This window comes from Manis pentadactyla, chromosome 8, assembly GCF_030020395.1.
Source record: "Manis pentadactyla isolate mManPen7 chromosome 8, mManPen7.hap1, whole genome shotgun sequence".
NCBI classification, from domain to species: domain Eukaryota; kingdom Metazoa; phylum Chordata; class Mammalia; order Pholidota; family Manidae; genus Manis; species Manis pentadactyla.
Genome location: NC_080026.1, coordinates 93,441,320 through 93,456,730, shown reverse-complemented (window position 1 = coordinate 93,456,730; position 15,411 = coordinate 93,441,320). Strand labels below are relative to the sequence as shown.

Genomic DNA, 15,411 nt, shown 5'->3' with positions numbered 1-15,411 from the left:
CAAAGCACCTATCACCACTGAGATACAATATTGGCCTCAGAAAGGAGACAGACATGCAGTGTTCTCAAGCATTAGGAGCCCGCTCATGGAAAATCAAAGCTTCTGAGCTCATGAAAGCTGATAGCCCTAAACACTGCCAAATGGCTGTTTAAATTTTTCGTTATGTTTACTTGTGGTCAGGACAAGGCAGATGCTGATTCTGTCAACTAACGATTCTGAGCACCTCTCTTCTAAAATACATCAAGAAAGGCACTTTAGGGATCTTAAACTAGTAGAGAAGACTGTAAGTTATATAAGCAGAGGAATAAGCTGAGGGATGTCAGTGTAAGAGCAATTATGGGTTTTGTTGGTAAATACATTCTCAGCTTAAGGCAATTATGTAAGTTGTGAGGGGAAAGTACTATGCAAAAGTGCTATGAACACGTAATGCAGCCAAATTTGCTGTGAACTATCTTACAGTAAGTGGCTAAATGACTGTGCATATGCACAGAAGTTACCTTTCAGAGTACAAAAGAAATTATCCTCTGAAGACCAGAAATGAGAATTTGTTGCATAATAAGCAAGGTCTAGTGGAAATAATCCCATATTCTTCACACATAAAAGAAGTCTTGTGGGAGTCTCTGAGCCTGCCACATTTGGAGAAGTCATCTGGGCTTCTCCCTTCCAATACTTATTTCACTAGTAGGATTATCTACCTTTGTCACTGAGTGAAGACACTTGGACTCCCAAATTATAACTACTTACTGAAACCCCCTCTCTTCAATACTTAGGCTGCTACTAGAGATGAGAAACACCTAAATAAATTGCAAAGTCTACTTCTCTGGAGCTTTGCAGCATGTAATCCTATTCAAAAGAATAAAACAAGAGACCTATCCTTGGCTCTCTGACTGACCCTCAGCTGATATAAACTCCCTTGGGAGGTCTGTCTGCCTTCAAAATCTAATCAGAAAAGGAGTTACTTTTTTAAAACTGAAGTAAGACTAAATCTGAAAAAAAAAACGGAAGTGTTTCAGACTTTCCGGTAACCTGTTGAAAGCATAGGAGAAAATGTGTGCTTCCAATGGAAAATTATGCACTGTCTAGGATATTCCCCTGGGTTATCTGATTCTGATTATATGGAAGCTATTACAGCTCTAGAATCTGTAGGTAACTGATAGCAATCCAAACTAATCTTAATCTATAAACATGCAAAATCTGCTATGTCCACAAAGATTCAAATGACTTCCCTCTCCACTACTGGAAAAAACCTGGTTTTGACTTCTTTTGCATATTCATTTTAATAATTCCTAATCTAAAATGTGTCTGTTCTTTGGACGTCTCCTCTGAACTGGTTATAACATCTGCCTGGTTTCCCCATCATAGGTAAAATAAAATCTTTAATGTGTGTGCATTTTATATTTGTGCAACTGTCATGATTTTATCTTTTTTTTTGAAAATTACCTTTCAACAAAAACTAAATCTTCTCAGTCCCTAAACTCCCCCACCAAAAAATGCTTGGTAAAATCTTGCAAATAATTACAGAAGGGTCAGGACATTCTCAAGGCCTGTCATTGAAGTTCATAGTCCCCAGGTTAAAATCCCTTCTATAAAATGAATCATAGAAGTAATCTTAAAATGACAAACTATCCTGTTATATGTAAAGTAAACCCAAGTCCCCTATGTTCCCTGTAGGTGAGAACAAAACAGAAACACTAATGGATATATACATTACTTAAAATTCTCCAGGAAAAGTCGTATGACTACAGTAAAAAGGGATAGAATTCTGATGCATTATACAACATGGATGAACCTTGCAAACATGACGCTAAGTGAAAAAAGGCCACACAGTCTATGATTCCATTATATGAATAGTTCTGAGTAAGGAAACCTACAGAAAAGTAGTCTGGTGGTTGCTTGGGCTAGGGGACCTGCAGGACATAAGGAAGTAACTGCTAATGAGTATGGGATTTCTTCTGAAAATGTTCTAAAGTTGATTGTGGTGATGGCTGCACAACTCCGTGAATATACAGAAAACCACAGAACTGTATACTTTGAAGGAAAGAAAAGCATTTTGAACAAGTCACCACTTTTTGTTTACCAAATGTTAAGACCAACCACCTAAGATTCTCTGGATTCACAGGCTTTCTTTAAAGAACAGAAAAAAAAAAAAAAAGATCATCCTGAATAATGTTTCCATATGGGCCAAAGAAAGCCAAAACTTTGCAGTTCCAGAAAAAGAAAGTAAAGCTTTGGACTCCAGATGAAAGCAATCCTAAGTATCTAAAAATAACTTAGAAATCTATAGAACACTTATGTATAAACAAGACAAAAGGGTCGTTATTGTCTAAAACTATTTTTTAAGCATCTAAAAAGAGAATTACTAGCTGCAAAACTGATGAAACTTTTTAAAAACACTTTTCCTTTGGCAATTCATGACCACGTACTCCAGGCACTACCCAGGACATCTGAAAAGGACACCACCTCGGAGTACTGTCCTGAACTGACACCTCATCACTACTCCTATGGACCCTTTTTATGAGTCATGTAATAAGCGTGCTACAAGCAATTGCGGTGTTCTAGAAAGTCTGGACTGATCATTAAAAGGCTTCTACTATAAATTTAGCTCTCACTTGGCAGCGTGTGACCTCTGGCACATTGCTGAACCTCTATGCAAATGGATTTTGCTCATCTGCCATTGTTATAACGCAACAAAAAGTTCCCAAGAAGACAGCACCACTCACTTACAGGATTGTTGTGCATATTAAATGAAGCAAGGTAATAAGAAAATGACTGCAGATAAGAAACACTTACTAAATGTTTGATAAATCTGAATCTTCTGATGATAAACATTTTCCTTTCCTTGTCAGTCAGCAGCATGGAAACTGCTGTCTTAGGTGCATCAGTAACCTTTGTAAGGTCCCAGGCAGAGTCACAAAGGGAGAGCTTTAAGATTCCCATGCCTACGTTGTGTTTCTTACAGATGATAGTAATAAAATACACGTTAATAAGTAAGCTGCTTCTCAGTTCTGTAAGTCAAATGTTAAGTCAACTCTTAGCCTAGCCTTCAATAATCTAATTCAATCAGAAGGTTGCACATGCCCTCTTACCTACCTGCAACACAGGATTAAATCAGTTATTTATTTTTACAGATCATAAACCTGATTTCAGTCAGCAAGATAGATCACTGTTGACTGCGATAGCCATGACTCTTGGGAAAGCATCTGAAATAATAAGTTTCATATAAAAAAGGGCTGGGTAATATAATCCTAGGCTTTCTTCAACACTGGCTGCAACAGACCTCACAAGGAAGAGGTCTAGTACCATGGAATTCTTGTCCTAGTATTCCTTCTTATTAGAGTTTGAAAACAGAATTTTCTGCTATATGACTCAATTGTCTCCAAGACTCAGCACCATTAAGACTGGAACTCAAGACAAGATTAATGTACTCTTTTTTACACCCATCTGCCAAAATGCATTTCAAAGGAGTGAAATTAAATGCCTTCAGAAAAAGCCTCTAGAAAAGGTCTCCCCAGTACCGAGCACAACGCAGATTCCAAAAAATTCCTGAGGATTGATTTTAGCCTGCTACACATGGTGTTTTACAGATCTAAACTCTGTCCTTAACACTGCACTTTTAATGCTCAAAGAACCAACAATGCTATTTCCATCAAACATGTATCAATAGTTTCACTACATAAAGAAGGTGGTGGGCTTTTATTCTCTGGGGAAATGACAGAAAAGGAAAGGCATTTTACATTTTAAAAGTGCATAACTACTTCAGGAAAGAGTTCTCAACGCTCTTTCCAATGTCTAGTGTACAGTTAACAGAAATGTAAGATTTGTTGCCCAAAGCTAATTCCCTAAGTCATATATTGAGAAAATCCTAATTGGCACAACCACTTTAGAAACCCATTTGGCAGTATACTTATGACCCAGCAAGTCTGTTTATGTTCACCAAAAGACATGCCCTAGAATGGAGCAATGTGTTCCTAATAGCCAAAAACTAGAAACATACATGGCTCATCAACTATAAAACGAATAAACTGGTCTTTTATACATTGTAAAGCTACAAGGCAGTAATTATTAAAACTATTGCTATGTAAGAGCACAGCTGAATCTCACAAGCTGTTGAGCAAAGAAAGACATCCACAACTGAAAAGGTACTGTATGTTTCCATTTACAGCAAGTTCAAAAATCAGCAAAACTAATCTACAGCGAAAATAACCTTTGGTGAGTAGCAACTGGGAAGGATATGAGGAGATTGCTGGGATGCTGGCATTTTTCAGATCTTTATCTGGGCCGTGAGTATAGTATATATATATATATATACATATATATATATATGGAAATATTTATTGACCTATACAATTAAGATTTATGTCTTTTGCTGTACAAGTTACACCTCAAAAAAGAAACTCTTCTGTTTTTAAATCCAAAAGTGATTTATTCACTTCATGGAGTAAGTGTGCCAAAAGAATGGGATAGGAGGACTGCTCTGCATCACTGGTGGTGACTGCCCAAGGTTGGGATGGCCGTGCCAATTTCTTAAAATAAGATAACAATGTTTGCTGCACCAATAGACTCTTTCTTTAACAAATAATTTCTCTGTTGCATGTGATGCTGTTTGATGATATTTTACTCAGAACTTTTTCAAAATTGGAATTCCGTCCTTGCAAACCCTGCTGCTGCCTTATCAACAAAGTTTATGTAATATTCTCAATCCTTTGTTGTCACTTCAAAACTTCACAGCATCTTCACTAGGAGTAAATTCCATCTCAGTAAATGACTTGCTTTGTTTATCCACTACATTTGCACATCCATAAGAAGCAACCCCTCACCCACAAGCCTTATCATGAGATTGCTCCGATTCAGTCGCATCTTCAGGCCTCACTTCTAATTGCAGTTCTCGTGCTATTTCTACCACAACTGCAGTTACTTCCCCACTGAAGTCTTGAACCCCTCAAAGTCACCCATGAGGGCTGAAATCAACTTTTTCCAAATGCCTATCCTCTTCCCATGAATCATGTATTTTTGTCAATGATATTCAGAATGGTGAACCCTCTTCAGAAGCATGTGGAAACGACTTCTTTCCTTAAACCCCAAGAATCAAACTTCTCTTAGCTTCGTATGTCTCTTCTGCAATTTCCTCACCTCTCTCAGCTTTTGTAGAGAGTTATTAGGGCCTTGCTCTGGATTAGGCTCTTATTTATTTAAAGGGATGTTATGGCTGATTTGATCTTCTATCCAGACCACTCAAACTTTCTCCATATTACCAATAAGGCTGTTTCTGCTTTCTTATCATCTGTGTATTCACTGGAGTAGCACTTTTAATTTCCTTCAGGAACTTGTCCTTCGCATTCACAGCATGGCTAACTGTCTGGCACAAGAGGCCCAGCTTCTGGCCTGTCTCGACTTTGGACCTGCCTTCCTCACTAAGTTGAATCATGTGTAGCTTTTGATTTAAACTGAGAGATGCACAACTCTTCCTTTCATGTGAACATTCAGAAGCCATTGCAGGGTTGTTATTTGGCCCAATTTCAATGCTGTTCTGTCTCCAGGAATAGGAAGACCCGTGGAGACGGAAAGAGTTGGCAGAATGGCTGGTCAGTGTAGCAGTCAGCACACACATAACATTGCTGTCTTATTGAGTATGGTTTGCGGCACCCCAAACCACTACAATCACAGATCACCATAACAAATGTACTTAATAGTGAAAAGGTTTGAAATATTGCAAGAATTACTGAAATGTGAGACAGAGACAAGAAGCGAGCAAACGCTGCTGGAAAAATGGCGCCAGTAGACTTGCTCAACTCAGGGTTGCCACAAATCTTCAGTTTCTAAAAACACAGTATCTGAAAAGTGCAATAAAGTGAAGCACAATACACAAGGTATCCCTGTAAATCCATTAATATCAAGTTAAAAAACAAATAAAACTAAATTTAGGGATGCATATTAGGTGGTAACACAATTTTTTTTTTTGAACAGCAAGGGCATAATTATTCTAAAAATCAGGATCATAGTTATTCCTAGAAAGGAGGGAAGGAGATGTAATTTGGTGGGGCACACAGAGTTGGGGTAAATGTTCTGTTTCTTAGGGTAGTAAAGATATGATTATTTTCTCTTAATATTCTTTGAAATGTAGGTATGTGCTTTATACATCCTTCTGTATGTATAGTAAATTTCACATGAACACATTTTTAATTAAAGAGGAAAACAAGGCCTTCTTGTTCCCTTTCCTCTCCTGGCTAAATGAAACATGAACCTGGTAGCTCAAGCTCAAAGAAGCTATCCTGGACCAAGAGGGGATGCACTTTGTGTAGTAGAACCTTGTCAAAGACCTAGGAATGGCCGTATCAGCCAGGATCTACTCTAGATTTCTCCTACTTTTTTTTTTTTTTTTATTGAAGGGTAGTTGACAACAGTATTGCATTACATTAGTTTCAGGTGTACAACACAGTGATTCAACATTTATATACATGATAATTCTAGGTACCAGGTATCACCATACCAAGTTGTTACAATATTTTGACTATATTCCTTATGCTATACATTACATCCCGGTTACTTATTTATTTTACAATTGGAAGTGTGTTTATATATATACATATATTTTGTGAGGGCATCTCTCATATTTATTGATCAAATAGTTGTTAACCACAATAAATTTCTGTATAGGGGGGTCAATACTCAATGCACAATCATTAATCCACCCCAAGCCTAATTTTCGTCAGTCTCCAATCTTCTGATGCATAACGAACAAATTCTTACATGGAGAACAAATTCTTACATAGTGAATAAGTTACATGGTGAACAGTGCAAGGGCAGTCATCACAGAAGCTTTCAGTTTTGTTCATGCATTATGAACTATACACAGTCAGTTCAAATATGAATATTCATTTGATTTTTAAACTTGATTTCTATGTGGATACCACATTTCTCTATTATTATTTTTTTTAATAAAATGCTGAAGTGGTAGGTAGATACGAGATAAAGGTAGAAAACAGAGTTTAGTGTTGTAAGAGAGCAAATGTAGATGATCAGGTGTGTGCCTGTAGACTATGTGTTAATCCGAGCTAGACGAGGGCAATAAACATCCATGTATGCAGAAGATTTCTCTCAGAACATGAGGGGGGAGGTTCTAAGCCTCACCTCTGCTGCTCCCCATTTTCTCACCAGATGGCCCCCTGCGACTGTGCCTGTCTTAGGTTGTTCCTCCCTTGAGGAATCTTACCCGTCTCTGGCTAACCAGTCATCTTCCGGGGCCATACAGGGAAATGTTAAGTTGGTAAGTGAGAGACAAGCCTTATGGTTTGAAAAGGTTAGCTTTTTACTTCTTTGCATATTTATGCCCTGTGGCTTCTATGCCCAGCATTTGTCTTGAGGTGTCTTTACCACTTGGAAGAATTATGATACTCGGTAAATTCGACATGTGGCACGAGTTCTATTTAAAGGTTGTGATTAGGTAGGAAGAAGAAAAGCTATAGAAGTAGCAGGCAGAAGAAAACCTGGGAAGATTGATTATTTCTTTGACATATCTTCTTGTAGAGTAACTTCAGCATGGATAGGTTTTAAACTACTAATTAAATTGTGCACACACATTAACATAATAGGAATATAGTTACCTAACCAAAGCATACCTGTAATTACCAGCCATCTCCAGTGAAACCAAGAAAACCAGTTAGGCACCTTAGGCATTTGTGAAGACTTATCTATGATATGGTGGATATTGTCCGACTGAACTTAAACAGTCTGAGAGAATTCAGATAAACTAGAACAACCCATTCCTGGGGACTGTTCATATCCCATATGTTCTTTTAACGATAAATAGTCTGTGGTTGTAAGATTTTGGAGTGCTACAATTTGCACTTCTCCTAATTCTTGGTTGAGTTCCAACAGTATAGATCCAGTCCAATTTTTGTTTTACTGTATGCACAGGCCAGCTTAGATATCTCCTTCATCATTCCCATGGCAAGTCCAGGAACTGGTGGGATGAGTGCATCTACACCTGTAGCAGTGCGTGGATCTTTGTTGGGGTTTTTTGATGATCATCTTCTGGCATGAGTCTTCCCGAGAGTGCTGATGTTGGAAGTTCTTTTTCACATCATATCTTAGTTCATTTTTGGGGTAGCCAAATTAGGCTTTGATCCTCTGTATAAACACAAACAGACCCTTTGCCTACACTTTTATATGCCCTTTTATATCATTGTGTTGAAGATTTCTCCTACTTTAGAGAAGTCTATTTCTGCCTTTCAAAAATCTCTATTACTTTAGATTTTCCTGTTATATACAGCCAAACCTAATCCTGATACATTCAGTGATTTGGATAAGTGAAAAGCTTACTAACAATTAAAGCTGTCCAACAATGGAAAGAACTCCCTGTGAAAGTATCCTGCACCCACTCCTGGCAGGGCACTGCGGAAGGGATTCCTGCACAGCAAAGGCAGCTGGACTGTAGATTTCTAAACACCCATCGGGCAATTGAGATTCTGAGTCTACCACTGGAACAAAGCAGCTCAGGGCTTGCCAAACCCCTGGCAACACTTTGCCTCTGAAATCTCTCCTTCTGTTATCAGCGAGAGCATCCCTTTTCTATAACATTCCATGTCCTATCTGTTCTTCAAGACTCTGCTCAAACACTTATGTTCTCACTGGTGCATTTCAAAACCAACTCTACCTTGACTTCTGCATGCTGGGTGTCTTCCCTTTCTCCTCCAGGCCTCCTCCCAACCTTCTCCAACCCTGCTATGTGCCTCACAGGGTTGCCCTCTATGAATTGAATCACTTGGGCTCCCTTATCCCCTGGTTTCTAGTTGGGTTTGACCAATGAGAGGCTCTAGTAGGAGGGAGTGGGAAAAGAATGAGTTTGAGGTATTTATTCCCCTTGATTCCCTTCCTGCTAGGCCACTGGTTGGCAGTGGCTTTGTTCTTACATTCTTACCTCCTTCAGCTAAGTTCTCTCAAGGTCCAGAAACTACTCCCTCTCTTGCCCCTTCATGCCTAAGAATGATAAGGGCCCTTAGCTCTCAGGTGTTCCACCAGCCTCTGTTGGGCATCTTCACCCTGCTCTGTTGTGTAATAATCCCTGCATCTCCTCAATCACACTGTTGGAGTGTGCCAGGAGATAACTGATACAGCCAACATGCTACTTTTAGCCTGCACTATTCTATCTTTCCAAATGGCTCCTACCTCCCCATAGCATGGCTTCTCTCTCAGTAATTGCATTCTGTATGTTTCCATAAATGGACTGATTCACTACAAATTAATTCCCTGTGGAAAATTCTTAACCCCAGGCTGATTCCCAATTCTGCTACCAATGTGTACAAACTGTAAGTAATATTAGATTGGGCAAAGTCCAATTAAAAAGGTAATGTTACTAAATATTCCTGACACAGTGACTACAAAGCCAAGACCAATACTAAGATTTGGGGTTTATCTATTTATAATTTCCCTTTCCTTTAATTAAAAATTGCAGAAATTATCGTACTTGTCATTATAGTTTTGTTTTATTTATAAGATTGGAACGATGTCAAATACAATGCTCACCCTACTATGGTCACTCAAAATGTCAACAAAATTTTAAAGACCCCACTGGTCCTAACGAATTTTCCCTTTTTTCTAGATAATCCTACAAATAAGACACCAGATTCAAACAAAAATGAGCTTTTAGTGTCCATCTTTCAGTTAATTGCTTAAATCCCATTTGAGACTCAGAAGGAAACATCCCTGAAAAAGATTCAAGGGTCAGAGTCAAAGCTGTTAAGATCTGGAAAGATACGAATTTTTGAACCTGAAAAAACTGAGACAGGCTTACTATTTCCAAATCAAGAAAAGAGTGCTATCTACAGACAGAAACAGCGCAAGGAAAGCATTTCATAAGAATTACACTTAAGAAAAAGTAAATCTTGCTGAAGAAAATGCTAAACTCTCCAATATATATTATTAATCTAAAGCAGCAGGGCTGGATCCATGGGCAACATAACCCCAAGTAACACTATAACAGACCAATCACACCCTAAGAAAAGACTCAACCCCCACCCATACGAATGCAAGATCCCATGTTAACTGATCCCATGATCTACGTAAGGAACCCTAGACCAGGGTTTCTCAACTTGGGCACTGCTGACCTTTTCCTTCAGATAATTCTTAGCTGTTGGGGACTGTGAGCTTAATAGGCCATTTACTTGCATCCCTGACCTCTAGCACTCCTCAAGTATATGACAACCAAAAATGTCTGTCTCCAGTCACTGGCAAATTTCCCTGGGACTAAATCACCCAGGTTGAGAACCTCGGCCCTAGATAAACAATTTTCACTCACACCCCACCAAGCACTACCATGGCATATATGGTGACCCTAACCTACCACTTCTATGGAGAAAGAGCAAAACCACCTAAGGAGGAGACCTGGTTTTAAAGTACATTTTTCTTAAAAGCTACAAGAATTTGGCAACTTGCAAAGTCATACCACCCGCTAGGACTCGGAAGGAGAATATGGATGAAAAGAATGGTTGCTCAAGTGGCCAAAGATTGCTAAAATATTTTGACTCAAATTCCCTCTGAAAGCATCACAATTCTCACAAGAATACACACTCACTCATTTTATCCGGAAGCACAACTGTGAAGTATTACAGTACATGACATGTCACACATGAGCAAGCAGAAAGGTAGGTAAACCACCCTAATCAGTCAGATGAGGGCAAAAGTACGGGCAGGAAAGCACTGAGGGCTGATAGTCCAAGCTCCTCGGCCTGGAATACAAGGTTTGTCATATGCGGACTCCTGATCATTTTCAAGTTTTATTACCAGAGCATACTGCCCTCACAAGTGGTTTTCAACCCTATCAGACCCACTGCCCTCTTTCCATAACAAATATCTTATAATGCCCCTTTATTATTCTGAAATTAAAGAGTTCTAACATTATACCCAGTCACAACTTTTTAAATTTCAATACCCTAACAGCAATGTAAGGGAAAATAAGACTTGTATAATAAAGCATGTATTTTCAGATAAGACTACAGCAGAAAACAAAAATACCCCCCACCCACAACAGCCACACACTTCCAAAGTGCCCAGAGAAGGAGGAGCTTACCTACCCTTTCTGCTCTACACAAACCCTCTCCTATCAGTCACAAAGTTCAGCAAACTCTGTCCCTTATACTGAATATGGTCCAGAGGCATCGCAAAGTAGGTAAGAAGGGATCTCAAGTCAGACCAACTGTGTTTAAATGTGGCTCCCCCACTTGACTGATGAAGCACCCTTTCCAACTCTACGTTTTCACCTATAAAAGAAGGATGCCAGCATATTTTTCAAAGAGTTTTGCACCTAACATGTAATACATGTTCAATAAATGTTGGCTCTCAGGCTTGTATTATTATTCTTGAATCCACCTTGTACTGTGTCCTAGCTTATGCCCTTATTATTCCCTCAGCAGAAAAGATGGAGGACTGGATATCCACTTAACAGAGACATTCTAAAAAGGATCTGTGGGAAACACAGATAAGAAATGGCATCATATGACTTCTAAGATTCCATGATATGCTGCCCTGCATCATAAGTTATTTTTTAATTGGGGTCCTCTGTTTCCAGCTAGAGGGCCAAGAACATGTCTCAGACATCACACAAATTAGCTAGGGAACTAGATGCCCCAACTGAAAACCCAGCCTTGATCACTGGTTCTTTACCGTTTAGCCTCAAATAGCACAGTACAGTCAAGGAAGGAGTGACAACTCTCCCAGAGAAAGCACCTCTAGCAACATGTACAGCGTGTCACACTGATGATTCTTGAAGCTCCATCATTATCCCTGTGAATTAATTCCTTACACTAACAAGCAAAGAAACACCCCTAAATATTCTAGATTATCAAATGAGGAAGTGAAAGGTAGTGGTGACAGCTAGAAAAATACCTCAAAACAAAACTGACTCCGAAGTTAGCATTTGAATAAAAGTACTCCTGCTAAAACCATAGGCCCAAGAAGTAATAAGCACATCTCCAGGCATCTAAGTGTATCCTAGTTACATGGAGGCATCTTAATTTACCATACACATACTGATCTACAAGAGGAAAAGCAGAAATTGCCAATTGTTACAAATCATTCTTAACTAACCCTCCAAGGATCTAACAATAGTTACCTCTGAACAGAGGAATTATTGCAGGTTGCTTCCTTTTGCTTACAGTTTCCAACTTTTCTAATGCTCATGTAATAAGAATTTAAAATTAATTAAGTCTATTTATTATCTACTGATAACCACGAAGTTTGAGGCAAGAAAACTATTTTAGGCAAACTCTTCATCAGGAACTATGGATAAATCTATTATTTATCTATGTCTCTAAAATCATCCGCTCCCTCACTCCAACCAGAACTAATCAAAACATAGTTTCCCTTTTTATCCCTCCAGCAGATCTTAAAGGTTCTGCCACTATAGGAATTAAACACCAGTATAAAAAAAAAACCCTCACTCGTAGTTTTTGCCAATTTCCCAGTGGCAGATTTGGTTAGTGAGATAAAGAAAGGGAAAGGAATTGTTTTACAATCGGTGTTTTTGCACAGAGACCTCACACTCAAACTAGCTCATAAAAAACTAAACGTACTTTTTCTGAAAAGCCATGGGCTCCCCACAATTCTCACACTAAAAGGCCTCTATAGACTCATAAATGTCCCAAGAATAAAACGTCATTTTATAAACCCTCATTTGGCAATGTGTTCTCCCTGCTCCGTGAAACAAAAGCAAAAAGGGTATCAAGAGGAAAAAAAACAGCCTCTACCAAAGCAGGCAAACACCCAGCAAGAAAACTTAAATTCCAACTAATTCAACAATCATCTGTTAAGCACTCAGAATATACAGAGGCCCATGACAGGTGTTTATTCCTCTTCTAGACAAGTAAGACGGTAAGATCTGCCTTCGAAGGAATCATAACTCTTAGTCTGAGAGACACACACTTAAAAATTAATATACAGCAGACCCAGACACAGTTTAAGATTTAAAAGTGCTCTGGTAGTATGGGAAGGGAGAGATTAAAATCAACTGCAAATTTCGAAGAACATTTTTCATATGTACGAAATAAATATATTTATATGTTTAACTCAGCCATTTATCCCATCATAATCACTAAATCCAAAAGAAACGGTAGCAGAAATGCTCAGCTATCAAAAGCAAGCATCAATGGTGAAAACTACACACTCAGAACCTTCGGACTAAAAATAAAACTTAAGGGCCAAGTGCCTTACATCAGGGAGAAGTTTGGGAGACTCACCAACGTCAGAAGATCCGTACCGCGCATCTTCCTCTCCCAGCCGTCCTTTCAGTGCCTCCCTCTGCAAAAAGGAACCGGGTTTGTTTACTTTTAGGCTTTACGCCGTCGCGTTCGCCCACCTACATCCACCACAGAAATCAAGAAATGGTTCTCTTTCCTTTGAGGGCTCAGATTTCACTCCGAGCTACCACACTCCACCCCCATCACCCAAACCAGCCAATCAGAATTCTGCGGGCCCTACGCATCCGCTCCACATCCGAACAAACGAATCCAGACCAAGCTTCCCACAAAGCTATCCAGCCGAAGTCGACACTAAGGAACACGCCCAGCCCGCCCCCGACCGGGGCCTGGATCCCCGAAGCCCAGCCCATTCGAGCGGACGCGGCGGGCAGAAAATGGGGCGCTGAAGGCATTCCATCCCGGGTCCTGCCTCCGCTGCACTCCCCTTAGGACCAGGCTGGCCCGGCTCTCGACTTCTTCCCTCCCTCCCAGGGCCTCTTCCTCTCTTCTGAAGGATCAGCGATCCTGCCGGCCCCAAGTCCACTCCCCCGCCATGCGAGTGCAGTTTCAGATTCCGCTCCCTCTCGGCCCTGGCGTCCTGCCCCGCCCACTCGCGGCCCTTCCGCTCCCTCACCTGGGGTGGCCGATGCCCCACTCTCAGCCCGCACCCGAGCCCGCCCCGCATCCGCTAGCCCCTCAGGCCCTCCCGGCCCTTCTTCCTCTCCCCAACCCAAAGCCTGCCGACCCACGCCCTACTCTCCTTCCTCCCCCACCTCCTCAGCCAGGAACCAGCTTCCTCACTCCTTCCCTCGGACACACACCGCGCGACCTGCAGACGGCAGAAATCAGGTTCCCCCCCGCAGCCACCGCGGCCGAGATTGGAGGCCTGGCCGCCGGCGGCCCCGCCCCTCCCCGCCCGGAAATAGCTCCCGCGGCGCGGGGCCGACTCCCCGCCTCCACTTGCGCGGCCCCGCCGCCAGGCGCGCACACGCCCCGACCCGCGCGCGAGACCCGCCTCCCCTCCGGGCCCACAGCGCGTGCGCGGCCTTAAGACTGTAGTACTCTCTGACCCCAGTGGGTCATCGTCTTCTCCTTCAGGCTTTCTTTTTAAATACCAACTTAACCGGGCACATTGGTCACTTTGAGCCCCTGGGTGAGCCTGTAGCTCTGTACACTCATCCAAAACAACGACTCAAGATGGATCCCTAGAGAAACCTTTGTGATTTTAATGGGTGACTAAGAGATTTGCCCCTTGTGTCTTTCCTGGAGACTTACATCGAAGTCAGTGATGCTTGAACAAAAGCGACATGAAAACTTATGGGAGTACCATCCCCATCTAACCCCTGCCCCCTACAAAATTGGAGAACAGAGACCACTGGTGTTGGGCAAAAATGCTACTACCCATTTGACTTGATTTTCCTGAGTGCTGTTGGGAATCGTCTAACATTCAAGTGAAAATGTTCATCAGCACCACAAAAATCACCCTTCATTTCCAAATGAGAAAACTAAGTCTCAGATATGATCTTTATGTCTTGCCTATGTTGTCATTGAGACAGGGACCATGGATGTAATCAGAGTAGAGTGAGAGCCTCTGGAGGGGGCAGGGCGGGATATCTGTAGTCAGAGCAATGTAACTACATGCAAGGAAAATCCCCCCTGCTAAAACTCTATGTTGAACATTGAGCTCTAGAATCATTCTTCAGTGAAATCAGTTAGTGTTCCCCAGATAAAGAAGAGTAGCACATGTTTTATTATGCTAATCATTTGTAACCATGTGTAAGATTCACTTTAGCATGCTAAAAGGCCCAGGCCTATGTGCTGTCTTTCCTCCTTCAGATCTGACAAGGTGATTTTGCAAACTGAGCAACTAACGTAGCATGCAGACCCAGCTATAGACGGCATGGTTAAAGGCAGGAAGAATTCCATCTTAAAGATGACTGCATTTTAACACCCAGGAAGTTCAAGAGGCAGGATTCTTTAGCAAGTAGACAATACCTCAGCCCCCCTTGGGGGCTGGGCAGGCAGCCTTTTGATATGCTCCCAGACCAAGGCGTTGATGTCCCAGAGAGAAATCAAGGCAAGAAATTCCTTACAATTAAGTTAATTTTTAACATTCAGCGACCACTTAACAAGTCCCCATCCCTAAGTTTTTTCATGCCCTCGAAAAATCCTCAACTGCCTA

The 15,411-nt window shown here is 40.9% G+C and overlaps 1 protein-coding gene across 1 annotated transcript in view; it reads right to left on the bottom strand.

The window, feature by feature from the left end:
- The window catches only part of SGPL1 (sphingosine-1-phosphate lyase 1), a 68,624-nt gene extending 54,495 nt beyond the window's left edge, over positions 1-14,129 (bottom strand). The window contains exons 1-2 of the mRNA XM_036928461.2: positions 14,003-14,129; positions 13,230-13,290 (exon numbers count right to left, since the gene is read on the bottom strand). Coding sequence (XP_036784356.1) covers positions 13,230-13,256 — 27 coding nt within the window. The 5' untranslated portion in view covers positions 13,257-13,290; positions 14,003-14,129. The remainder of the gene's footprint in view (positions 1-13,229; positions 13,291-14,002) is intronic.
- Between the last annotated feature and the right edge of the window lie 1,282 nt (positions 14,130-15,411).